The sequence below is a fragment of the Perca flavescens genome, chromosome 24, assembly GCF_004354835.1.
Source record: "Perca flavescens isolate YP-PL-M2 chromosome 24, PFLA_1.0, whole genome shotgun sequence".
NCBI classification, from domain to species: Eukaryota; Metazoa; Chordata; class Actinopteri; order Perciformes; family Percidae; genus Perca; species Perca flavescens.
This window is the reverse complement of record NC_041354.1, coordinates 18,116,966-18,144,465: the sequence shown is the minus strand read 5'-3', so window position 1 is coordinate 18,144,465 and position 27,500 is coordinate 18,116,966. Positions and strand designations below refer to the sequence as shown.

Here is a 27,500-nt window from a genome sequence, read left to right as displayed (position 1 = left end):
GTTGAAACGTAGTTTGTGCAGTGATAGAGCCAGTGATGTTTCCCGTTGACAGTAACGTTAACGTACTGTAGGGCAGCGCTAAAGTTCATTCACCCAGCTTCTGCTCTTCCTGCCAACTTCCAACTCCAATTTCTCGTGTATGTGAAGGCAGCGGAAAGAAGGAGAGGAGATGTTCAAGAGTCAAAAAAGGCGATGGAAACATTGAAAAAGGAGATTAAAAACCGATTTCGAGTGCAGCCCTACAGGTGTTTTTAATGATGTGGGAATGTTTTTGGAAGATGCCTATTTGAGTTGTATTGGTTATGGCAATATTCAGGTTCATAAACCTGACATATTTAATTCCAAACTAGAAAAAGATGTTGTCTTTTTTCAGACGATGACAAAACTAAAGAAAAGTCCTTTTTAAAATCTTTTAAAATCTCTCAACAAAATGCCTTTTTCAAGACTGGATCTGGTGTGGTATTGAGGTATCTATTGTCCCAGTTTATCTAAACTCTGGTCTCTGTGCTTTGCGTTGAAGGTCCAGATATAAAGTTCAAAGGCGCCTTGCATCCGCTGATCATATCGCCAACCAGAGTTCTGGATCTGTTTGAAGTCACTCAGACGCCACACGGTGGGTAACGCCCCCCTTTGTACTTTGATGGTGTGTTGGAAACCGTTCCCTATCACAGAAATAATTCCCTGTATAGTTCTCCATCTTATAGTGGTGTTCTACTTCATTCACTATGTGGTCCACTATAAAATATCCACAATGCACTGGCAATTTTGCGGCAACTGAATAGGAAAAATGGAGCAGGCTTTGGTTTCTAAACAGTGGAAATGTCACATATATAATACTAGTGCTCGCTTGAAACAAACTAAAGTAAAAGTAACAAACACTCTGAAAGTATTTTTCGGTTTGTTTACATGATGCAAATAACCGGAGCATCTACTGACTACCATGTTTAGAAATGATCAGTGAGTGTCTGAAATCTGGTTTGGTCTTTCTCTATATAGTTTACTATTTAATAAACACTATACAGGGAATAGTGAGGGAGGGAACGCTTTCCAACACAGCTAACAATTCTTCCTGCAAGTACAAACCATTTCTGGTTTTTGTAATGGACAACCAGGGATTTTTTATGAATGTCCCGGAGGTTGGTCAACCCCCCCAGACATGTAGGAAAAGAGCTTTTAGCTTTGTTGGTTCCTCCGCAGGGGTGTGGGTGGGAGCGGGCTGCAGTCTCACCGAGGTTCGCTCTCTTTTGGAGAAGCTGCTTCCTCAGTTTCCGGAGGAGAAGACGGAAGTGTTCCGGGCCCTGAGCCAACAGCTGGGGAACGTGGGAAGCCTGCAGATCCGTAACGTTGCCGTAGGTGGACCTCACACGCAGGAATTTATGCTACATCTACACCGCTACGTTTTGGTTAGAAAAGGAATATCTTATCGTGTGTGTGTGTGTGTGTGTGTGTGTGTGTGTGTGTGTGTGTGTGTGTGTGTGTGTGTGTGTGTGTGTGTGTGTGTGTGTGTGTGTGTGTGTGTGTGTGTGTGTGTGTGTGTGTGTGTGTGTGTGTGTGTGGTCTTGTTTAGTCTCTTGGGGGCAACATCATGAGTGCGTACCCAAACTCGGACCTCAACCCCGTTTTGGCCGCTGGGAACTGCAAAGTGAGCGTCATTTCAAACGGTAATGTGATAGTTTTTGTTTTTGACAGCTTCCAGGAAGAATCTCTGCTGTTGAGACTGTATAGAAAAAAAATTTGATTCATACCAAGACATGTTTTTGCTTTTTTTCTTCTCTGCTGATTAACGTGCCGTTGTGTCTGATTCCGCCAGGAGGAAGACGGGAGGTTCCTCTGAACAGAGACTTCTTTGTGAGCTTTGGGAAAACCATCCTGAAGCCAGAGGAGATTGTTGTGTCCGTCTTCATTCCCTTCTCCAGAAAGGTACTTAATATAATAACTTTGAACCCTGTTCTCTGGATAAAATTTCAATTGTATTCATAGTGTCAAAAGGACACTTTACAGATAGAGTAGGTCTAGACCACACTCTATCATTTACAAAGACACAACAATTCCCCCCCAAGAGCAAGAATTTTTACCGGCAGGTAACTCAGACAGAATCTGGCTTTTGGTGGGCAGCCATCTGCCGCTGCCGGTTGGGACACAGAGACACAGATGTACAGATGTACAGAGACACTGATACAGATATACAGAGACACTGATACAGATATACAGAGACACTGATACAGATATACAGAGACACTGATACAGATATACAGAGACACTGATACAGATATACAGAGACACTGATACAGATATACAGAGACACTGATACAGAGACACTGATACAGAGATACAGAGACACTGATACAGAGATACAGAGACACTGATACAGAGATACAGAGACACTGATATACAGATATAAAGAGACACAGATACAGATATACAGAGACACTGATACAGAGATACAGAGACACTGATACAGATATACAGAGACACTGATACAGATATACAGAGACACTGATACAGATATACAGAGACACTGATACAGAGACACTGATACAGAGACAGAGACACAGAGACACTGATACAGAGATACAGAGACACTGATACAGAGATACAGAGACACTGATATACAGATATAAAGAGACACAGATACAGATATACAGAGACACTGATACAGAGATACAGAGACACTGATACAGATATACAGAGACACTGATACAGATATACAGAGACATTGATACAGAGACACTGATACAGATATACAGATACACTGATACAGATATACAGAGACACTGATACAGATATACAGAGACACTGATACAGATATACAGAGACACTGATACAGATATACAGAGACACTGATACAGATATACAGAGACATTGATACAGAGACACTGATACAGAGATACAGAGACACTGATACAGAGATACAGAGACACTGATACAGAGATACAGAGACACTGATACAGAGATACAGAGACACTGATATACAGATATAAAGAGACACAGATACAGATATACAGAGACACTGATACAGAGATACAGAGACACTGATACAGATATACAGAGACATTGATACAGAGACACTGATACAGAAATACAGAGACACTGATACAGAGATACAGAGACACTGATACAGAGATACAGAGACACTGATACAGAGACACTGATACAGATATACAGAGACACTGATACAGATATACAGATACACTGATACAGATATACAGAGACACTGATACAGATATACAGAGACACTGATACAGATATACAGATACACTGATACAGAGACACTGATACAGATATACAGAGACACTGATACAGATATACAGAGACACTGATACAGATATACAGAGACATTGATACAGAGACACTGATACAGAGATACAGAGACACTGATACAGAGATACAGAGACACTGATACAGAGATACAGAGACACTGATACAGATATACAGAGACACTGATACAGATATACAGAGACACTGATACAGATATACAGAGACACTGATACAGATATACAGAGACACTGATACAGAGACACTGATACAGAGATACAGAGACACTGATACAGAGATACAGAGACACTGATACAGAGATACAGAGACACTGATATACAGATATAAAGAGACACAGATACAGATATACAGAGACACTGATACAGAGATACAGAGACACTGATACAGATATACAGAGACACTGATACAGATATACAGAGACACTGATACAGATATACAGAGACACTGATACAGAGACACTGATACAGAGATACAGAGACACTGATACAGAGATACAGAGACACTGATACAGAGATACAGAGACACTGATATACAGATATAAAGAGACAAAGATACAGATATACAGAGACACTGATACAGAGATACAGAGACACTGATACAGATATACAGAGACACTGATACAGATATACAGAGACATTGATACAGAGACACTGATACAGGATACAGAGACACTGATACAGAGATACAGAGACACTGATACAGAGATACAGAGACACTGATACAGAGATACAGAGACACTGATATACAGATATAAAGAGACACTGATACAGAGATACAGAGACACTGATACAGATATACAGAGACACTGATACAGATATACAGAGACACTGATACAGATATACAGAGACACTGATACAGATATACAGATACACTGATACAGATATACAGAGACACTGATACAGATATACAGAGACACTGATACAGATATACAGAGACACTGATACAGATATACAGAGACACTGATACAGATATACAGAGACATTGATACAGAGACACTGATACAGAGATACAGAGACACTGATACAGAGATACAGAGACACTGATACAGAGATACAGAGACACTGATATACAGATATAAAGAGACACAGATACAGATATACAGAGACACTGATACAGAGATACAGAGACACTGATACAGATATACAGAGACATTGATACAGAGACACTGATACAGAAATACAGAGACACTGATACAGAGATACAGAGACACTGATACAGAGATACAGAGACACTGATACAGAGACACTGATACAGATATACAGAGACACTGATACAGAGATACAGAGACACTGATATACAGATATAAAGAGACACAGATACAGATATACAGAGACACTGATACAGAGATACAGAGACACTGATACAGATATACAGAGACACTGATACAGATATACAGAGACACTGATACAGATATACAGAGACACTGATACAGACACTGATACAGAGATACAGAGACACTGATACAGAGATACAGAGACACTGATACAGAGATACAGAGACACTGATATACAGATATAAAGAGACACAGATACAGATATACAGAGACACTGATACAGAGATACAGAGACACTGATACAGATATACAGAGACACTGATACAGATATACAGAGACATTGATACAGAGACACTGATACAGATATACAGATACACTGATACAGATATACAGAGACACTGATACAGATATACAGAGACACTGATACAGATATACAGAGACACTGATACAGATATACAGAGACACTGATACAGATATACAGAGACATTGATACAGAGACACTGATACAGAGATACAGAGACACTGATACAGAGATACAGAGACACTGATACAGAGATACAGAGACACTGATACAGAGATACAGAGACACTGATATACAGATATAAAGAGACACAGATACAGATATACAGAGACACTGATACAGAGATACAGAGACACTGATACAGATATACAGAGACATTGATACAGAGACACTGATACAGAAATACAGAGACACTGATACAGAGGATAGAGACACTGATACAGAGATACAGAGACACTGATACAGAGACACTGATACAGATATACAGAGACACTGATACAGATATACAGATACACTGATACAGATATACAGAGACACTGATACAGATATACAGAGACACTGATACAGATATACAGATACACTGATACAGAGACACTGATACAGATATACAGAGACACTGATACAGATATACAGAGACACTGATACAGATATACAGAGACATTGATACAGAGACACTGATACAGAGATACAGAGACACTGATACAGAGATACAGAGACACTGATACAGAGATACAGAGACACTGATACAGATATACAGAGACACTGATACAGATATACAGAGACACTGATACAGATATACAGAGACACTGATACAGATATACAGAGACACTGATACAGAGACACTGATACAGAGATACAGAGACACTGATACAGAGATACAGAGACACTGATACAGAGATACAGAGACACTGATATACAGATATAAAGAGACACAGATACAGATATACAGAGACACTGATACAGAGATACAGAGACACTGATACAGATATACAGAGACACTGATACAGATATACAGAGACACTGATACAGATATACAGAGACACTGATACAGAGACACTGATACAGAGATACAGAGACACTGATACAGAGATACAGAGACACTGATACAGAGATACAGAGACACTGATATACAGATATAAAGAGACAAAGATACAGATATACAGAGACACTGATACAGAGATACAGAGACACTGATACAGATATACAGAGACACTGATACAGATATACAGAGACATTGATACAGAGACACTGATACAGAGATACAGAGACACTGATACAGAGATACAGAGACACTGATACAGAGATACAGAGACACTGATACAGAGATACAGAGACACTGATATACAGATATAAAGAGACACTGATACAGAGATACAGAGACACTGATACAGATATACAGAGACACTGATACAGATATACAGAGACACTGATACAGATATACAGAGACACTGATACAGATATACAGATACACTGATACAGATATACAGAGACACTGATACAGATATACAGAGACACTGATACAGATATACAGAGACACTGATACAGATATACAGAGACACTGATACAGATATACAGAGACATTGATACAGAGACACTGATACAGAGATACAGAGACACTGATACAGAGATACAGAGACACTGATACAGAGATACAGAGACACTGATATACAGATATAAAGAGACACAGATACAGATATACAGAGACACTGATACAGAGATACAGAGACACTGATACAGATATACAGAGACATTGATACAGAGACACTGATACAGAAATACAGAGACACTGATACAGAGATACAGAGACACTGATACAGAGATACAGAGACACTGATACAGAGACACTGATACAGATATACAGAGACACTGATACAGATATACAGATACACTGATACAGATATACAGAGACACTGATACAGATATACAGAGACACTGATACAGATATACAGATACACTGATACAGATATACAGAGACACTGATACAGATATACAGAGACACTGATACAGATATACAGAGACATTGATACAGAGACACTGATACAGAGATACAGAGACACTGATACAGAGATACAGAGACACTGATACAGAGATACAGAGACACTGATACAGAGATACAGAGACACTGATATACAGATATAAAGAGACACAGATACAGATATACAGAGACACTGATACAGAGATACAGAGACACTGATACAGATATACAGAGACATTGATACAGAGACACTGATACAGAAATACAGAGACACTGATACAGAGATACAGAGACACTGATACAGAGATACAGAGACACTGATACAGAGACACTGATACAGATATACAGAGACACTGATACAGAGATACAGAGACACTGATACAGATATACAGAGACACTGATACAGATATACAGAGACACTGATACAGAGATACAGAGACACTGATATACAGATATAAAGAGACACTGATACAGATATACAGAGACACTGATACAGAGATACAGAGACACTGATATACAGATATAAAGAGACACTGATACAGAGATACAGAGACACTGATACAGATATACAGAGACACTGATACAGAGATACAGAGACACTGATACAGAGATACAGAGACACTGATACAGAGATACAGAGACACTGATACAGATATACAGAGACACTGATACAGAGATACAGAGACACTGATACAGATATACAGAGACACTGATACAGAGACACTGATACAGAGATACAGAGACACTGATACAGATATACAGAGACACTGATACAGAGATACAGAGACACTGATACAGAGATACAGAGACACTGATATACAGATATAAAGAGACACAGATACAGATATACAGAGATACTGAAACAGATATGGAGAAATATGATTCATCCTGATTATAGTATTTGGTATGATGAACAGTGGCAAGTCCCAGTCATATTGACAGCTGTCCCCTCCCCTCCCCCGTCCTGCAGGGGGAGTTAGTCCGAGTTTACCGCCAGGCTCCGAGGAAGGAGAGCTCCTTCTCCACGGTGACCACTGGGATGCGAGTGTTTTTCTCAGAGGGCTCCAGCGTGGTTCAGGACGTCAGTATTTACTACGGAGGAATGGGACCGACCACCGTCAGCGCCATCCAAACCTGCACAGCCATCGTCACGCGGTTAGAGCGCCGGGATCATTTAGGCTCATCTGGCTTTTAGTGTCGCTGTCTTTTGGGATGGATTAGCAGTATTTTCTCTCCTTCCTGTATTCCTAGCTTTCTGCCTTCTCCTGTCTTATTTGTGTCCTGTTTTTTTTTAATGTCCATCTTGATTTATTGTTTATTGTTTTCTGTATGTATAGCTACGTACTTCAGAGACATTGTACCTAGCGCTATTTAACTATAAGCACTGCGTGACACCGTGTTGTGTTTTACAAACCATTAGGGTAATATTGCGGTTTGTTGTATTGTTTTTGTGTCATGTTGTACATCAACATTTATTCAAGACAAACTGCCCACCTTGTGGGACAGCAGAGTGAATCTTGAGTCTTGAGTTGACCAGAGAGAGTGTTTCCTTCAGGCCGTGGGACGATGAGACCCTCAGCCGGGCCTACGACGTCCTCCTGGATGAGTTGGTCCTCCCTCCGTCGGCTCCAGGAGGAAAGGTGGAATTTCGTCGCTCGCTGATGCTCAGCTTTCTCTTTAAATTTTACCTGGAGGTCCTGCAGAAACTCCGAGAAATGGTACTGATAAAACACTCGCTGTGTTGGAAACCGTTCCCTCATTCACTCACTATTCCCTATAATGACCAAACCAGAGTTCGGACACTAAACTGAACATTTCTGCGTTGTTTTTTTTTTGCATTTTTTTTTTTCTACACTTTTCACTAATATTTCTGAACATTGTAGCGTCAGGAGATGAGTTATTTGTGTGATGGAGGCCTCTTGTAAACAAACCAAAACATAAATACTTCTAATACATCCCTGAAACAGACCGAGCACTCAAGAGCAGTGTAAAGGTTGTAAATTATATATGTTGCATGTTACATTTCCACTCATTACAAACCAAAGCCCACTCCATTTTTCCTTTTCAGTTTCCGCGGGTGCTTCTGCTTCTTCTTCTCCTCCAGGAAAACACGACAGTGTTGCATTGTGGTACACGGGAGTTAAATGTAGGGTACATCCTATGCACGCTCAGATAAGCTGTGCGTTGTGGGTATTTTATAGTGGACCATATGGTGAATGAAATCAACCGCGGAGAATTCAAACACAGCTACAACATGGAGAACACACTATACAGGGAACGGTTTCCAACACGGCTATTATAACACGGCAAGATATTTGTTCCAGAGGCTTACAACGAGTTTGTGTGTGCAGAATGTGATTACAGAGGAGCTTCCTGAGACGATGCAGATCCAGCCGTTACCCAGAGAGATCCAACCGGGCCTGCAGGAGTTCCAGGTCCGAAGATATCCTGCATTCAAAGCATCTTCACCGTTTGATAAAACACTTTTAATACCCACTGTAAAAAACTTACAGGTTAACTTTGTTTGGTTTTCAACTGGGACCCTATGTTCTCATGTTTTTGTGTCTAAGTGACAACAATCTCTGACATTGGTCCAGTATTAAACAAGACACAAGCTGCAGTGTAAGTTATTTGGCAATTTGTGCACCCTCAATTTGTCATCCCCTAAAAGTTCTGTTGTTGCTGCTGACAGACTCAGATTATTATTGTAAGTGTCTGACAACATTATGGAAAAGATCCCTACAGAGAGACCTTTTTGTTAAAAATAAAAACATCTGCTTAATTGCGATCGCTAAACCCACCAGACTCCATGGAAAGATTTTAGCATCGTAAAACATACTTCATTCAAAGTCGACAGAAACAAAACTATCAAAAAAACTATCAAAGCTGTTTTTGGAAAAGCAGAAAGAGTTTTACTCTTTTAAAAAGGTCTATCTCTGTAGGGATCCTTTCCATAATGTTGTCAGACACTTAGAATAATAAGTTCTGTTGTTGCCGCTGACAGACTCAGTCTGGACGTAGACTGATGCTGAACATTAGTCCTGTAGGGTTACATTGTAGATCGGTCTGTGGCTGCCGGTTACAGCGTTCTAGCTCAATACTGGACCAATGTCAAAGATTGTTGTTCTTATCAGTCCCTTACACATAAAAACATAGAGAAATAAGGTTAAAAAACAAACCAAAGGTACCCTCTAAAGACACATTTCTTCTAAGCAGTAAGCAGAGTTTCCTTCCAGTAAATAAAACGTCTTCTCCCTCTTCAGCATGTGCCAAAGGACCAGAGGGACCAGGACCCGGTGGGGCGTCCCATCATGCATCGCTCTGCCATCAGCCAGGCCACAGGGGAGGCCGTGTACTGTGACGACATCCCCCGAACAGACGGAGAGCTCTTCCTGGCTCTGGTTACCAGCTCTCGGGCGCACGCTAACATCACGTAAGGAGGAAAAGTATTCAGATCCTAGAAGAACTAACACCACACTGTAAAAATACTCTGTTACCAGGGTTTTTAGCAGGGTATTTCAAAATCCAAACTTTAGCACACTGATACAGATATACAGAGACACTGATATAGATATACAGAGACACTGATGTACAGAGATACAGAGACACTGATGTACAGATATACAGAGACACTGATATGCAGATATACAGAGACACTGATATAGATATACAGAGACACTGATATAGATATACAGAGACACTGATATACAGATATACAGAGACACTGATATACAGATATACAGAGACACTGATATAGATATACAGAGACACTGATACAGATATACAGAGACACTGATGTACAGATATACAGAGACACTGATCTACAGATATACAGAGACACTGATACAGATATACAGAGACACTGATATAGATATACAGAGACACTGGTACAGATATACAGAGACACTGATACAGATATACAGATATACAGAGACACTGATATAGATATACAGAGACACTGATACAGATATACAGAGACACTGATGTACAGATATACAGAGACACTGATATACAGAGACACTGATATACAGAGACACTGATACAGATATACAGAGACACTGATATACAGATATACAGAGACACTGATATAGATATACAGAGACACTGATATACAGATATACAGAGACACTGATACAGATATACAGAGACACTGATATAGATATACAGAGACACTGATGTACAGATATACAGAGACACTGATATACAGATATACAGAGACACTGATACAGATATACAGATATACAGAGACACTGATATAGATATACAGAGACACTGATACAGATATACAGAGACACTGATACAGATATACAGAGACACTGATATAGATATACAGAGACACTGATATAGATATACAGAGACACTGATACAGATATACAGAGACACTGATATAGATATACAGAGACACTGATACAGATATACAGAGACACTGATACAGATATACAGAGACACTGATACTTAAGTAGTGTACTGGAGTAAATGTACCTAGTTACATTCCAACACTGTGAAGGGAGGATGTTCTTTTTAACCTCTTGTGGTTTGATGAAATGTTTCGGTTATCCCACAGAGGGCTGGATGTGAGCGAGGCTCTGCGGCTTCCCGGGGTCGTCGACGTCATCACGGCCAAAGATGTTCCCGGGCAGAAAGTTCGCAAAATGTTTGGTTATGAAGAGGCGCTGCTCGCTGAGACCGAGGTACAGCGTGAGTGTGTGCATACCAGAAAAGTTGTTTAGCCCGGTGGCAGGAGTCCTTTTTCACAGACTGATGGCAGCTGGTTACTTTATATTTGATATTATACATATCTGTCTGTCTGTCTGTCTGTCTGTCTGTCTGTCTATCTGTAACACAGCCATTTTCCAGTTTGACATTCATAAAGTCTATCTATGTCATTGCAATGCACTTTGTGACTTTAGCTGTGAAAAGAGGCTTTTCGTAAATACATTTTACTTACATTGAAGGAAGTTCAATGTCCCCCTTGGTGTTTTCCTGCAGGTGTCGTGTGTCGGCCAGATGATATGTGCGGTGGTCGCTGATACGAGGGCGCACGCCAGACGAGGAGCAGCCGCCGTGAAGATTGGCTACGAAGACCTGCCGGAGCCGCTGTTCACCGTAGAGGTACACACCAAGAACCACAACTACAACTTTGGGTTCAACCTATCTAGAGAGGTCCCAGACATGTATGCAGAGACAAAAAAGGTAGCGGTGTCAGCTCCCCAGGGACCGCTGGGAGACTTTTTTTTTGGTTCATAAAATGTACTCGAATCCACACATATGTAGGATATTAGATAGTACAGATATTCCTGTAATCGTACGCTGCAGCGTCTGCTGTGATGTATTATCAGCTGGAGTGATCTTGACGTCGCTGTTTGCAGAACGTTATCTTCCAGCAGTGTAAATGTTCACATTGTTCCAGTTCTGGTTGTAGTTCTTGGTGTGGATGGCCCTTTACAGTCATCACAACAGATCCAACACACGGCACTATTTTTCTGTGGATGTACACAGTCCAGCTTGTTATGGTGTGTCTCACTGTGACAGGAAGCCAGCGAGAAGTTGTCCTTCTTTGAGCCTCGGAGGATGATTGAGAAAGGAAATGTGGCCGAAGCCTTTAAAACTGTGGATCACGTTCATCAAGGTAAAGTCTGAAACATTCACATCTGTAAACAATTACAAGAACCTGAACCGATGATGATGATAATAATAATAATAATAATAATAATAATAATAATGTCGCTGTAGCATTCAACGTACTGTGTGAAACAGAAACAGGCTTTTGGATCGGTCCCGTGGGTCCCAAAGCGCTGTGTGATTGTTTCCACAGGAGAGTTTCGGATGGGCGGTCAGGAGCATTTCTACATGGAGACCCAGAGCATGCTGGTAGTTCCTGTCGGCGAGGAGACGGAGTTCAACGCTTACGTCTCCACCCAGTGGCCGACGGGAACTCAGGTACTCAGAAACTCTGACGGAAATATGAACTCTGTAAATACTTGAGATACACAAACCATTTTCAGCTTCCCGATACAGATTCCCATACCTGAACTTGATGTTTCTGTCACAGGAACACAAAGCATTATGGGAGACGCAGATGTAGTCCTGTTGATGTTTCTGTCACAGAAACCCAAAGCATGATGGGAGACGCAGATGTAGTCCTGTTGATGTTTCTGTCCCAGAAACCCAAAGCATGATGGGAGACGCAGATGTAGTCCTGTCGGTGTGTCCGCAGCCATGGGACTTTATTTCAGTAAAAATGTGTCCGGTAGTGAACGGGGAGAGACCGATAATGTTTTGATCCTGTTTGAATGAAGCCATGGATTACACATCATGATGTTTGTCAGTTTAAAAGATAATTCAGCGAGTGAAGAAAATCTCAGTTTGTGGTAAAACTCTTGAAGTATCAGACTGTGAGAATGCATCGTTAGAAATACTAACCATTATTGTTTTCACCGCAGGATGCAATCGCGGAGGTGTTGGGCATCCCATCCAACAGAGTCACCTGTCACGTCAAAAGAATAGGCGGAGCTTTCGGCGGGAAAGTCGTTAAAACGGCGACGCTGGCTTGTATTACCGCTGTGGCTGCGTGGAAGTAAGTCACAATGGACTGAATATGCTAATATGGGTAACTTTGGCTTTTTTATTTTTACCTGGACCCTATTTCCCCATGTTTTTGTGTCTAAGTGACTGATGGGTCCAGTATTGAGCGAGAACGCTGTAACCGCCAGCCGTGAACCAGGCTGTAATGTAACCCTACAGGACTAATGTTCAGCATCAGTCTGCGTCCACTAAAAGTTCTGTTGTTGCTGCTGACAGACTCCGATTATTATTCTAAGTGTCTGACAACATTATGGAGAGGATCCCTACAGAGATAGACCTTTTAGTTAAAGAGTAAGTTTTAGTTTTACATGAAAGAGCCCCGAAATCCCCATCACCAAACTCCACCAGAGTCCATGTAAATAATCAGGACTTTCAGTGTGTACAGAGCCAACATATTATCGCATGTAAATCTGTAAACTATGTGTTTATTTCAACCAAAACCAAAGTTGTGATGGTTGGAAAAGTGTAAAGATGAACCAAGACGGCTTTTGATGGTTTTATTTTGTTTCTGTCGACTTTGAATGAAGTGTGTTTTACGATCAGGGCTGGACTGTGACAAAAAATCGGCCCTGGCATTTTTGGCCCAGGCAGCCCACACCCACCGTGATTGGTCAGACACATTCCCTGCAGACAGTCCTCTAAAATATGCGTGCGTTCTATGATATGAGTTGCCTAGTGTTCAGCGTTCATGTGATAGTTTTGGATCCTTCAAGAGGGGTGTCAAGATGTATCTGTTGATCTTACACTTAAATAATTAATTCATTCTTAGAGTTATGATTTGTATTTTTATAGATTTTTATTATTGATATTTGATATTGTATTGTTATTATTACTATTTTGCTTAATATTGGCTTAGCAACTTTAAATTAAATTTTAACTATTGTAAGATTCATATTTTGAGGCTTTGGACAAAAGTGTCTGCTAAATACAATAACCATAACCATAACCCTTCCCAAAAGCTAGAATAAAGCTGAGAGTAGTATATGCCCTGGAAAAGAGCACCAATACAAGAGAAGCTAATTAAGCCATTCAAGGAACACTGATGCTTGTATCAACACTGATTTTAGAGATCACAGACTTTTCAGCTAGCCAACAGGCTAACCGCTAGCATTTTCAATGTAAGCTTAAAGAGATAGGTTACCTGACAGCCACTAACTTTAATGTTACAGCCACACTGCTTGTTGTCGCGCGCACACACACACACACACACACACACACACACACACACACACACACACACACACACAGAGCCTCCCTCCCTTCCTGAGAGTCCTACTCCTTACCACATCGTCCTCTAGCCTACTATCTTTTCCTCACTCGCTCCCATGGTCCTGTCGCCTCCTCCTCGCGGCTTCTTCCCTGTCATGATGCTGTTTCTCTCTTCTCTCTCCTCGGCTTCAGGTAATGCTGATGTTGAAGCAGCTACTACAGCCCCAAACATTTTTTTGGAGGAATCCGCCTGTAGATTCTTAATCTTTTTCTCCTGTAATTTCTCTGCACCTCCCTTGCACTTTAGTGGTCGTTTTTGTCCATTTTAACGTGGATGCTAAACTTCCAGCATAACTATTACAGCTCGTGTGTCAGGGCCGGGAGGCGTGGCCATGGTGGGATTCGTAAATTTGCGGCCCGGAGTGGGGAAGGGGGTTCCTGGATTTGATTGAGTCAGGCCAGTGCCAATAAAGAAAATTAACCAATGGGCTGCTGTGAATTCTTTATGGGCCGGCCCGGCCAAAAAATAAAAAAGGCCCAAAAAGTGCGTCGGCCCACCGGGAAAATGCCCGGTATGCCAGATGGCCAGTCCAGCCCTGGTTACGATGATAAAAGTCCTGATTATTTACATGGAGTCTTGTGGGTTTAGCGATAGCAATTTTGCAGATGTTCATATGTTTAAAAATAGGATCTTACTCTTTAACAGAAAGGTCGAACTCCTTAGAAACCCTTTCCATAATGTTGTGAGACTATTATTTGCATGGAGTCTGGTGGGTTTGGTGATGGAGATTTTGGGGCTGTTTCATGTTAAACTAAAAGGATCTTACTCTTTACTAAAAGCTCCATCTCTGTAGGGATCCTTTCCATAATCTTGTCACACACTTAGAATAATAATCAGAGTCTGTCAGCGGCAAAAACAGAACTTTTTAGTAAATTGAAGGTACGCAATCGTCCTATTAACTTACATTGTAGCTTGTTTCTCTACTGCTGACTGCAGCGATCTCACTTAATACTGGACCAATGTCAAAGATTGTTGTTCCCATCAGTCACTTAGACTCAAAAACCTTGGATTGAAAAAAAAACAAAGTTACCCTTTAATGACTCAACAACAACAAACTGGATGAGAACTTTCTTTTAACAATAAAAAAAGTGATGTGAAAGGGTTTTGCATCATGTGTTCAGGACCAATCGTGCAGTCCGCTGTGTCCTGGAGCGAGGAGAGGACATGCTAATCAGCGGAGCCCGTCACCCCGTCCTGGGAAAATACAAAGTATACAACCACACACTCTGGCTTTCATTTCAGCCAGCTTGATCAGATGATCCAACATCAGCCGAGTTGTTGTTGTTGTTTGTCAGCGAAGATGTTCAGCTACCTGATGGTTGTTTGTTCCAGGTGGGTTTCATGAATGATGGAAGGATCATGGCTGCAGATATGCAGTACTACACCAACGCTGGCAACACTGTGGATGAATCTCCTCTGGTGGGTAAAAGGGCTTTAATATCAAGTAGGGATGTTAACGATTAACAGTTCAAAACAAGCTGCAATGTAAGTTAAGCGCAGCTTCAATTTTCGTCCACTAAAAGTTTTTTCCCCTGATAGGCTCAGATTATTATTCTGACAACATTATGGAAAGGATCCCTACAGAGCTAGACCTTTTTGTAGGATCTTTGAGTAAGATCCTTTTTTTGTAAAGATATAAACATCTGTGAAATTGCTATTGCTTAACCCGCCAGTCTTCATGTAAATAAACTGTAATTTTATCATCGTAAAAAACCTACTTTATTCAAAGTCAAGAGACACAAAATGCAACCATGAAAAGCCGTCTTGGTTCATCCTTCCACTGTTCCAACAATCACCACTCTGGTTTGGTTGAAATAAACATGAAAATATGCTGGCTCTACACACGCTAAAAGTAGTTTTTTTAAATGGAGTCTGGTTGGTATAGCGATAGCAATCTTGGAGCTGGTTAAACAAAGAGGATCTTACTCTGTAACAAAAAGGTCTATCTCTCTCCATAATGTTGTCAGACACTTAGAATAATGATCAGAGTCTGTCAGCGGCAACAACAGAACTTTTAGTGGACGCTAACGGACGATGCCGGTCACATTGTTCTCTCTCAATACTGGACCAATTTAAGAGATTGGTGTTCCCATCAGTCACTTACACAAACAAAAAGAAAGTATGATGTAGTCATGAGTTTCCTTCTTCTTGCAGGTGGTAGAGAAGATTCTGCTCCACATCGACAACGCCTATGACATCCCCAACCTGCGAGGCCACGGCGCCGCTTGCCGGACCAATCTGCCCTCCAACACCGCCTTCAGGGGGTTCGGCGTGCCCCAGAGCATCATGGTCCTGGAGAACATGCTCAACGACGTTGCCATGGTGCTGGGACGCCCTGCAGACCAGGTGGTATTCCCCCGCCATACGCTGCAGGGTTCAGCGTTGAAAAAACACTTTTTCCGATATTTTTTTTACACTTTTCTCTTGACATTTTACATCATCTTTTTTACGCTTATTTCAGATCCGGGAGATCAACATGTACCAGGGACCGTCCGTCACCCACTATGGGTTGGAGTTCAGCCCAGAGAACCTGCGGCGCTGCTGGGACCAGTGTAAGGAAAAGAGCGACTACGCCGCACGCCGCAGAGCCACTGACCGCTTTAACCAGGACAACCGCTGGAAGAAGAGAGGGGTGGCCATCGTACCCATTAAATACGGGATCGCATTTGCAGAGAGCTTCTTAAACCAGGTTTGTCGGTTTTACTCTCGCACTGATACCACTTTTCTGGTTGTTTCCATATTTGCACTTTCTATATATCCTTTTTCATTTTTAAACTTTTTGCACAACACCTGCCCGTCGGCCCGTGTGTGTGTGTGTGTGTGTGTGTGTGTGTGTGTGTGTGTGTGTGTGTGTGTGTGTGTGTGTGTGTGTGTGTGTGTGTGTGTGTGTGTGTGTGTGTGTGTGTGTGTGTGTGTGTGTGTGTGTGTGTGTGTGTGTGTGTGTGTGTGTGTGTGTGTGTGTGTGTAGGCTGCAGCTCTGGTCCACGTCTATAAAGACGGATCTGTTCTGGTCTCCCACGGCGGGACGGAGATGGGGCAGGGACTCCACACTAAAATGCAACAGGTGACAAAGCAATCTGTAATCTACCTCTTTTATTGGCCACCTGCTCGGCACGATGCTCCAAAACATTCAAATTCCATAAATGAAGAAATGAACATCAGCTGGGGCTTTGTTCACTGTTTCTCGTTTCCTGTTTCCTGTGTAGGTGGCGAGTCGGGAGCTTGGTATCCCCCCCTCTAAGATCTACATCAGTGAAACCAGCACCAACACGGTTCCCAACACCTGCCCGTCGGCCGCCTCCTACGGCACAGACGCTAACGGCATGGCGGTCCGGGTGAGATAGGGTGTAAACATTTCTGACTCTATAAAATGAATCTCTCAAGGCCCCTGTATTAAACAATAAAGAAAGTAAGACCTCTTCTTTTATAGGTAGTTTAGTACTTTTCTTTCTGGCAGAATGTATCAATATGATCAACATTATTTCCTGGATTTTGTATCATCTTGGTCCCTAAACTTATGTAGAAAAGGCAGGAAATGGGTCCCCGTATCTTTATTCTTTATTACATCTGTGGATAACAGTACGCTGAATATTCTGTATGAGAAAAATGCTAGTTTAAATGTGTCTTTGATTCAGAACGCCTGCCAGACTCTGTACCAGCGACTGGAGCCAATCAGGCAGAAGAACCCCAAAGGATCATGGGAGAGTTGGGTACGATTTGAACAGAGTGGAAACCATGAATTACCAGGGATTGCTGTGGTGGAAAATTTTGAATTTCCAGCATTTTAAATAACAAATATTTCTTTAATTTGTACCTCAGGTCAAAGCAGCATTTTTTGACAAAATCAGTTTATCAGCAACTGGATTCTACAGGTACGCCCAAAAACTCCTCCGCCACCTTTTTGTTTTTAAGTGTTTGAGTTTTGAACCAAAAGTGATCTCTGTGCACCAAGTGTTTTTATCTCCAGTAGAAGAACTAATCTCTGTTGAAACTAACACCCCCAAGCCTCATACCTCATCAACATCCTGGTATACTGGACATAAACAGGAGGCAGCGTGGAGGGGGAATGAGAGGGGGGAACACCAGAGCAGGGGGAATGAGAGGGGGAACACCAGAGCAGGGGGAATGAGAGGGGGAACACCAGAGCAGGGGAATGAGAGGGGGAACACCAGAGCAGGGGAATGAGAGGGGGGAAACACCAGAGCAGGGGGGAATGAGAGTGGGGAACACCAGAGCAGGGGGAATGAGAGGGGGGAAACACCAGAGCAGGGGGAATGAGAGGGGGGAAACACCAGAGCAGGGGGAATGAGAGGGGAAGAACACCAGAGCAGGGGGAATGAGAGGGGGGGAACACCAGAGGAGGGGGAATGAGAGGGGGGAAACGTAGCCTGAGTCTGATTTGATCTGTTTATTTATCCAGTGATTTCCACACCAAGAATGATAACTATATAACTTTAAATGTATAGTTTAAAAAGAAATTCTAGTTCCTACCTACCTTCTTACCTACAGTACCTACCTACCTACCTACCCATCTATTATAGTTCTGGTTCTGGTTCTTGGTGTGGACGGCCCTTACCCTCCTCCTGTGTGTCCCCAGAGGCCCGGACCTTCACATGGACTGGGACAAGATGGCTGGGCGGCCCTACGCTTACTTCACATTTGGAGCGTGTTTCTGCGAGGTGGAGCTGGACTGCCTCACAGGAGACTACAGGGTCAGAACCTTCACCATCCCCCCGTAACCCAGGAAAAGCTTCACAATCTGAAAGAACGTTGTTTTGTGTCTCGTAGGCGGTGAGGACGGACATTGTGATGGACATTGGTAGGAGTGTGAACCCCTCCATGGACATTGGCCAGGTGGGTCTAGTCCAGGGGACAGGCAACCTTTTAATATGAATAAGTCTTTTAAAGAAGGTCAAACAGTCTATTTAAGTCTAAATGTTCCTGTCAACATTACTCATAGGTTTAAATGAGCGTTCATTAATACGGTGACGTTTGTCTTTGGACCGCCTGATCCATTACTTAACGTACATTTGCTCTGACTCTCTTTCTCTTATCCCCAGCCAGATTTTTTTTTAGCTAGTCTACGGATCTACTCAAGATCGCTGTTGAGGTTCGGCGAAATGTACAGAATAAAGCGCTGAACTTATACACGTTTGGAGGCTATGACACACATTTTAGGCCTTGAACAATGATAAATAAACTCTTTGTCAAAGCTAGAGAGCCACAGGCCACAGGTCTGTTACCCTCCTAGTTTAGACTGCATGATTTATTATTATTATCTTCCCAAGATGAAACACTGATGTACTCAACGTGATTTACAATAGACACCATTGAGCTCTCTCCCTCCCTTTCCTTTCTCTCTCTCCCTTGTCTTTTTCTCTCTCTCTCCTTTGTCTCTCTCTCCCTCCCTTCCTTCCTTTCCTCCCTCCTCTCAGATTGAGGGAGCCTTCCTGCAGGGTTTGGGTCTCTACACTCTGGAGGAGTTGAAGTTTTCCCCCTCCGGGCTCCTGTACACTCGCGGCCCGTCTCAGTATAAGATCCCTGCGGTCTGCGACGTGCCGCTTCGCTTCAACGTTTATCTGCTGCCGGACTCCCACAACCCCCACGCCATCTACTCCTCAAAGGTCAGGGGTCACGGTACAATACAACACTCCCACAACCCCCATGCCATCTACTCCTCACAGAGTCAGGGGTCACAGTATGGGCCCATGTTTGGTCGGAACTGGGCCTAATGTTGGGTATGATTTGACTCTGCAGGGTATTGGAGAACCCGCCCTCTTCCTGGGCAGTTCAGTGTTCTTCGCCATCAAAGACGCCGTGGCTGCAGCCCGCTCCGAGTCCGGTTTAGTCGGCCCGTTTCCCCTGGACAGCCCCGCGACACCAGAGAGGGCCTGTCTGGCCTGTGCCTCCCCGTTCACTCAGAAGGTAAAAACGCTGAAACTCCGTAAACGCTGGGTTTCCACAGGCAGCTGAAATAACGGCGGAGAGGAGCGTTTCAGTTCATCCCCTATGAGAACAGCGGTATGAACAAAGTCTGCTGGCGGCGGCCGAAAGTGCCCGCATGTTCACCACTCTCCCAAAGTTGACTCAGAGTCAACTTTTGCAGAGCTGTAGCCAATGAGAGGGTGGACTCGCTAACGTGCCTCCAATATATTATGCTGTGTATACACACATGCTGTACCCTTTAAATTTGCCTTAAAATAAGGAAAACTCCCATGTTTTTGTGTCTAATTGTCTGATGGGAACAACAATCTTTGACACTGGTCCAGTATTAAACAAGAAACAAGCTGCAATGTAAGTTATCTGGCAAACGTGCACCTTCAATTCTGTCCACTAAAAGTGCTGTTTTTTTCAGGCTCAGATTATTATTCTAAGTGTCTGAAAACTATGAAAATCGGTCTTGGTTCATCTTTCCATTGTTCCAACAATCACAACTCTGGTTTAGTTGAAATTATCACAAATTTTACAGATTTACTAAAATGATTATTTATTTAAAGGGAGTCTGGTGGGTTTGGTGATAGTGATCTCAGAGCGGTTTCTGGTTTAGAAAAAAGGATTTCACTCTTTTACAAAAAGTACCTGTAAAACGTGAAAACATATTGTCAAAACAGGTTCAAATATTGCAAATAATAAAGCATATTGAAAAGACCACTATTGATTTATTAATTTGTGTTGTTGTTGTTTTGTTTCCAGATTCCAGCCAGCACACCAGGATCTTTCAAACCGTGGGCCTTAAACATCTAAAACTGAATCTGTGTTTGTGTTTATTTAATCAAACTAAAGCTTGACTGACTGAACTGATTGTTACCAACAATAATGAACTCATGATGAACTTATACTCTACAATACTACAATATTAACTTTTCTTTACACGTACATTTGTAACAAACAACAAATGAATGAAGTGTTTATTTTCGTGCAGGCCGCTAGAAGCACATGCTTCAACATAAAACATGTATTTCATTGTTTTTGCTCCAGCTCTTATCCTACAGCACCACTATACCATTTCAATAATGAAAGAATAAATAACAGTTATTGAACACGTTAAATAAACCCAGTGTGTCTTCACTGTACATTCAGTTCATTCTGTCTTCATCGTTATAGTCCCATAACATAACATAGGGAGGGTTGCTGCATTGATTTGCCACACACACACACACACACACACACACACACACACACACACACACACACACACACACACACACACACTCTCTCTCTCAGAGAGATAGATAAGTGGTCCTTTTAATTGATGCAGTTGTGACCCAATATTTAAAATAAATAAATCAAATTGCCTTTTAAAAGTATCAAATTAACTGCATACATACGTAGTGATATGGTTGTAAAAATAAAATACACTGTACTATCCCCCCTTCCTTTCTTAAAATAATTAATACATGTTTTACAACACAGATATCCATGTGTGGAGTATTCAAGTTTAACTCTTAATGCATCCATTGGAAAGCCCCTTTAAATCGCGCATGCGCAGAGGGCGGAGCCTGCGGAAGTCCTGACGGAAAGGTCTTTTTGTTTGGGCCGCTGAGAGAGAGTCGACACTTTGGCTTGATTCCCCTGGTTAATAACCGTTTTTTATCTGCATAACATTCGGTAAGTGCTTGTATTTCCACCGTGTCGGTGGTGTCTTGCACCTTAACCTCCTCGTAAAGATGCCAATATGTCGGATTAGACGTTGTAAAATAACGTTTTTCACCCGGGGATATTGCCATCATGGGCGCTGCTTTTTACGTAGCGTTAGCCTCATTATAGCTCACATAACCGTTGCCTCACGCTTGTCTCTATATTAATTCAAATTCCGTGGTGACCCTTTGACAGGAAGTTAAGTTTAGTGGCAGCTCTGAGCATCATGTTGGTTTTTAGTGCGTTATGTATAATGTAACGTAGGCAGTTAAGTAACGTACATGGTTAGCGGGCCCGGCTAACCAGCGCAGGCTCGGCGCATGGTAAGGCCCAGAGTTACGCTGCATTCAAGCGCTCCTCTGATTTTCCCGTTGTGGCGTGTTCATGAGCTTTAAATCTTAATGTGGAAACAGCATGGACGCTATAAAGAAGATGTGCTGTCTTTTAATTGAGAGCGTTTAATCAACCGCTGGATCCAGGATTTATTCCCAGTGTGAAGCTTTATATTTTATTTTCTCCAAATTAACTGAAATATTGCTTTCATACTTTCTTTTTTTTCAGTTGTAATTCTAATAAATTGTCTAAGTAATGTATGTCAACTACATGTGTCAACCTAAAACCGTATTATAAAGGTGAGCAAAACAATTGACGTGAATTTTCCCAGTCGGGAACTTTATTTTGGATTAATATTCCAACACAACTTGAATGCAGCATTAGCCACATGCTAACCAGCGGTAGTTCATAATATCAGAGCCGATTATTTCTCCTTTACCCCCCAAACAGTCACCACAACTTTACCGCTTCAGGGTCACACTTCTGAAGAATATACACTTTAATCCATCTGATTAATTACAGCCACCCGCTCCATTCTACCTCCTCTTTTATTCCTTTGTCCGGGTTGTCTTCCTTTGCTTTGGTACGCTAACGTTATTTATGAAAGGAAGACATTAACAGGTGAATAGGGACAACATGTTAACTTAAATATATCAGCGTGGAACTGAGTTAATTACTTGTAATAGTACGATGCTTTTTTGTATTACAAGTTTTTCTGAAATGTTGCGCTTAAATGTGGAAATGTGCTATTATGTTTAGTGCTAATTTGCACACATTTCAAAAACAAAAATGGCCAAAAGCAACAAAAACAAAACGTTATTTCTAGAACAATGTGCTAATTAGCATACATTTCCTGCAGCTTGTTTCTTGCTTCATACTGGACCAATGTCAAAGTCACTTAGACACCAAAAAATGGATAAATAGGGTTGAAAGGTTTGAAAAAGACCCTGAAGTTACCATTTGTGTTGACTTATGTTAATGTGTAGCCTTTACAGCTTGAGTAATCATTAACTGTCTGTTTTGTCCTTTTTCAGGGTGTCTTTTATGAGTAATCAAAAGCAGCAAAAGCCGACGCTAACTGGCCAGCGGTTCAAAACGAGGAAAAGAGGTTTGTGTTCACGGTTGCTGCTTAAAGGTGCAGATTTAGGGTGCTTCTCGTGTCTCATAAATTGCCTTCTCGACTCCTCCACGTGCCTCCTTTCCTCGCGTCTTATTACCTCCCATGAGGAAGCACGGGAGAGACGCAAGGAAATCACTGGAGGAGAGAGGAACCGACGGAATGTGTTTTTAGAGAGATGAGACGTCCTTTCCTCTGAATACGTCAGCTGTTTGGGTGGGGTTAGCAACTCCTTCAGCTGCACAGCTTCCAGGAAAGCTACTCTCCTCGCCTATAGCTCCTCGGTCCTTGATCCCTCCTCGATGCTCGCTCCTCAGAGCAAAAATTTGAGCTTTGAGACTAGGGCTGTAGCGATACACTAATCTCACGATACGATACACGATATTCAGCTCACGATACGATATATATCACGAAATTCAGCCAACGATACGATTCGATATATTTCGATACTTACATCATTTTCTGAAAGATTTAAAGGGGACCGATTTGATTTTGGTGACATCTTGTGAGTATTCCATTTACTTGGATTTAATTAATTGAATTGAAAACCTCAATTACACAATATGTCTCTGACTGGACAGAGTCTACAGCAGGGATCATCAACTACATTTTTTTCAGAATTTTTCTAAGCACTCTGGCGGCTGGACTTTCAAATAAAGAAAATAAAATGAATTTATACCTAATACGCCTATTCTTGTTCGAAATTTTCACTTTCTTACTGAATTAATGCTACTATTTTTTAACATGTATTAGTGTGAGCAAACTCCTAAAAAACATGGAAACTCCATAATGATAACTGGCTCTTTAACTAGAAAAAGATCTCAGACTAGGAGGCAGTTCACTGAGGAGTGATGGTTAAAGTCTGTGATTATGGAAACATTATTGTAGTATGCAGCATCCTGATTGGTGGAAAATGCTTGCAGAAAAAGAGGCTGTTGTCAGGTAAACATGTCACTGTCAAAGAGGCTGAAGCAAAAAGTTGACGTGGAAAAGCCAAAAGCCCAGCTTTAATGATGAATGGACTGATAAGCAGGCTATGCACTCGTCATGTATGCCTCATTTGCAATGAAACGATGTTGTTGCAAAATAATACAACCATCATCACTCGAACATAACGATCGCGTCATTCACGTGCATATTAAGTAGCTCCAGATTGTCCGCTCTAGCGGAGGGTTTGGTTTGTTCAGCCAGCAGTCAGGTTTACAAGAATTTGTCAAAATGTCCAGATTCCCAGCAACCTAAGATAAACAGTTAGACTACAAACCGACAGCTTTTGTTTTAGCTTGTTTGTAAAAATTTGCTATTTGCAGAGTAGAGCTGTGTTTGGGTAAAACAGCGCGGTGGACTGAGCAGATTGAAATATCGCTTTCTACACGTTTATGCCAGTCTACACAGGTGAGTGCATTGATAAGTATTGACTTTCTACTCACGAAGGTTTAATTGGAGCCTATTTACAGAAAAGAGACCAGCGTGAGTTCATCTGCCCCAGCAGCCGTTGGTAACTCTGTATCGTTCCCAGTCAGGTGCTGCGTGTTTTAACCTTTAACACGCACATCTCGGCTCAGCTGTGTGTGTGGAGCTCGGTCATCGCTGTAGGCTACAGAATCCTGGCATGTGAATAGAGATGTAAAAAAATCAATTTATGTCGCAGAATCGATAAAATTGCTCCGCCTTATTTGAGACGGCCTTCACCGAGGAGGGATGGAACAACTTTCAGTTCAGCTGAGGAATTCTCTAAATAAGCAACAGGAGAAGGAGCTATACTTGGCTTTTAACTACGCATTCGCGTACGTAAGATGGCCGTCGCACGTATCCTGCGTTTCTTTGGCGTCTTCAGAAATCAAACGCTACGAGTCCGCAAGATGCAATCGTAGGGGCAGTATATCACCTGACAGGCAGGTCAGTGGCTGTTCGCCTCGCCTGTAAAGTGGACGGGAGCATGCGGTCAAGTCAGTCCGATTTTCATTAAAATGTTATCAGACCCAGATATTCGCTTGTACACAGTATCCAGTTTTTATTATGACAGAGTAGCTGTTAAAATGATGTCGGAGCAAGTGGAACACCAATCCCCCAGCATGCGTTGAACGGTGATTGTCAGTGATCGCCGGCCTGGCTCATCTCCAACGTGCCTATTGTCTTGGTGTGACGGCCGGGGATGATACGGCCCTGATCTGCCCTTAGTGGTTAGACGTTAAATCCCCCAGACACACGCAAACTACCCCGGCAAGTATGTGAACAATGCTGTGCGCGTCGCCGCCGCTTGTCTACGTGTTGTTAAAAGGCAAGTATATCAGTGCCTTTACGCCTTTTCTGCTCTGCGTGTGTACAAATCTGTCTTTATTGCATGAAGTGTTTATTCTGAATCCAATGTGTCTAATCCCCTTTTTATTTAATTTTTTGCACAGATGAAAAGGAGAGATTTGACCCTACTCAGTTTCAAGAAAGTATCGTACAAGGCTTGAATCAAACTGGCTCTGATTTGGAAGCGGTTGCGAAATTCCTTGATGCCTCTGGCGCCAAGCTTGACTACCGTCGCTATGCAGAGACTCTCTTTGACATCCTGGTGGCTGGCGGGATGCTGGGTAAGTTCTTCGTGCTTATTTTTCACTAAAGCCTTAAAACCGATCAAAAATTGTCAATTGACAGACACTGCTAAAGAGCAGTATGAGATGAACGCACATGCATTTTGAATGATTGTGCATTATTTTAGTTGTGACCACAAATTGAATGTAAGGAACTGGAAATGAATAATTATTAAAACCTTTTTGCTTATGTTTTGGTGTCTGATGCAGAAATGTTTTGATCAGGCATGTGTATTAGGTGTTAACGTGGCGGGCTGTGGTCAGGAGGGTAGAGCGGTGGTCTACCAATTGTAAGGTTGGTGGTTCGATCCCTGGCCCACTGCAGTCTACAGGTCAAAGGAACAGAAGCGCTCGCCCCCAATGTGTGAATGTTTATCTAATGGACAGGTGGCACCTTGCACGGCAGCCTTAGTGTATTAAAGTGCTTTAAGTTGTCGCCAAGACTAGAAAAGAGCCATATGAATGCAGACATTCATCTTTTGTAAGCGATTGAGCAAAACAAAGTAATTCATAAAACTGTGCTGGGGACAGGAAGTAGACCAGCAGTGTTATTAAAGCCAGTAGCTCCAGTTTTGACTCATTTGTTGGTATTTTTATTTTCTCTCCTGCAGCCCCGGGCGGGACTCTATCCGATGACTTGACCCGCACGGAGTTCTGCCTCTTCACGGCACAAGAAGACCTGGAAACAATGCAAGCATACGCTCAGGTAGATATACAATATCAGCCATCCGTGACATAATAATCATAATAATCCGGGTTTTGCCCTTATTCCAAAAAGACGACATTCCTAGGAAGCCGTTTCCATGGCTAATGACCTAATGGCTAATATTCCCGTTTTACATGTAGCTGTGCAAAATAGGATTATTTCACAGTTTTTCAGCGGTGGAAATCTGCTCCAACAAGTCGTTGGAGGACTTGTTGGAACGTGTGAACTCAGCGTCCCTCTTTCATTCCTTCAACCAGCTTCTAGAAAAGGTCGGCTCATATCCCAAAACATGTTGATATCCAAGTAGCGGTTTCTTTTCTTTTGGACATGAGTCTCTATCTCAGCCGGACTCGCTTGAACTGTCGGCGTGTACAATAACCACAGCAAGCCAAACTGCAGTAAAACCCCCGATTAAGACACACATTCCAATATGCACTGTATACT

The 27,500-nt window shown here is 42.1% G+C and overlaps 2 protein-coding genes across 3 annotated transcripts in view; both read left to right on the top strand.

Annotated features, from left to right (window-relative positions):
* aox6 (aldehyde oxidase 6) overlaps positions 1 to 21,753 on the top strand; it is a 27,336-nt gene extending 5,583 nt beyond the window's left edge. For both annotated transcript variants that reach the window (XM_028571968.1, XM_028571969.1), the window contains 26 exons: positions 521 to 613; positions 1,198 to 1,349; positions 1,568 to 1,661; positions 1,811 to 1,920; positions 7,796 to 7,980; positions 8,381 to 8,543; positions 9,177 to 9,260; positions 10,089 to 10,258; positions 11,390 to 11,516; positions 11,815 to 11,937; positions 12,358 to 12,454; positions 12,641 to 12,765; positions 13,269 to 13,402; positions 15,802 to 15,889; positions 16,013 to 16,099; positions 16,835 to 17,026; positions 17,142 to 17,369; positions 17,649 to 17,744; positions 17,887 to 18,015; positions 18,316 to 18,390; positions 18,500 to 18,552; positions 19,278 to 19,392; positions 19,469 to 19,534; positions 20,116 to 20,304; positions 20,438 to 20,605; positions 21,374 to 21,753. In XM_028571968.1, coding sequence (XP_028427769.1) covers positions 521 to 613; positions 1,198 to 1,349; positions 1,568 to 1,661; positions 1,811 to 1,920; positions 7,796 to 7,980; positions 8,381 to 8,543; positions 9,177 to 9,260; positions 10,089 to 10,258; positions 11,390 to 11,516; positions 11,815 to 11,937; positions 12,358 to 12,454; positions 12,641 to 12,765; positions 13,269 to 13,402; positions 15,802 to 15,889; positions 16,013 to 16,099; positions 16,835 to 17,026; positions 17,142 to 17,369; positions 17,649 to 17,744; positions 17,887 to 18,015; positions 18,316 to 18,390; positions 18,500 to 18,552; positions 19,278 to 19,392; positions 19,469 to 19,534; positions 20,116 to 20,304; positions 20,438 to 20,605; positions 21,374 to 21,424 — 3,194 coding nt within the window. In that variant the 3' untranslated portion in view covers positions 21,425 to 21,753. The remainder of the gene's footprint in view (positions 1 to 520; positions 614 to 1,197; positions 1,350 to 1,567; positions 1,662 to 1,810; positions 1,921 to 7,795; positions 7,981 to 8,380; positions 8,544 to 9,176; positions 9,261 to 10,088; positions 10,259 to 11,389; positions 11,517 to 11,814; positions 11,938 to 12,357; positions 12,455 to 12,640; positions 12,766 to 13,268; positions 13,403 to 15,801; positions 15,890 to 16,012; positions 16,100 to 16,834; positions 17,027 to 17,141; positions 17,370 to 17,648; positions 17,745 to 17,886; positions 18,016 to 18,315; positions 18,391 to 18,499; positions 18,553 to 19,277; positions 19,393 to 19,468; positions 19,535 to 20,115; positions 20,305 to 20,437; positions 20,606 to 21,373) is intronic.
* Positions 21,754 to 22,166: 413 nt separating this feature from the next.
* Positions 22,167 to 27,500, top strand: part of bzw1a (basic leucine zipper and W2 domains 1a) — a 13,737-nt gene continuing 8,403 nt past the window's right edge. The window contains exons 1-4 of the mRNA XM_028572362.1: positions 22,167 to 22,288; positions 23,686 to 23,759; positions 26,174 to 26,350; positions 26,962 to 27,056. Coding sequence (XP_028428163.1) covers positions 23,696 to 23,759; positions 26,174 to 26,350; positions 26,962 to 27,056 — 336 coding nt within the window. The 5' untranslated portion in view covers positions 22,167 to 22,288; positions 23,686 to 23,695. The remainder of the gene's footprint in view (positions 22,289 to 23,685; positions 23,760 to 26,173; positions 26,351 to 26,961; positions 27,057 to 27,500) is intronic.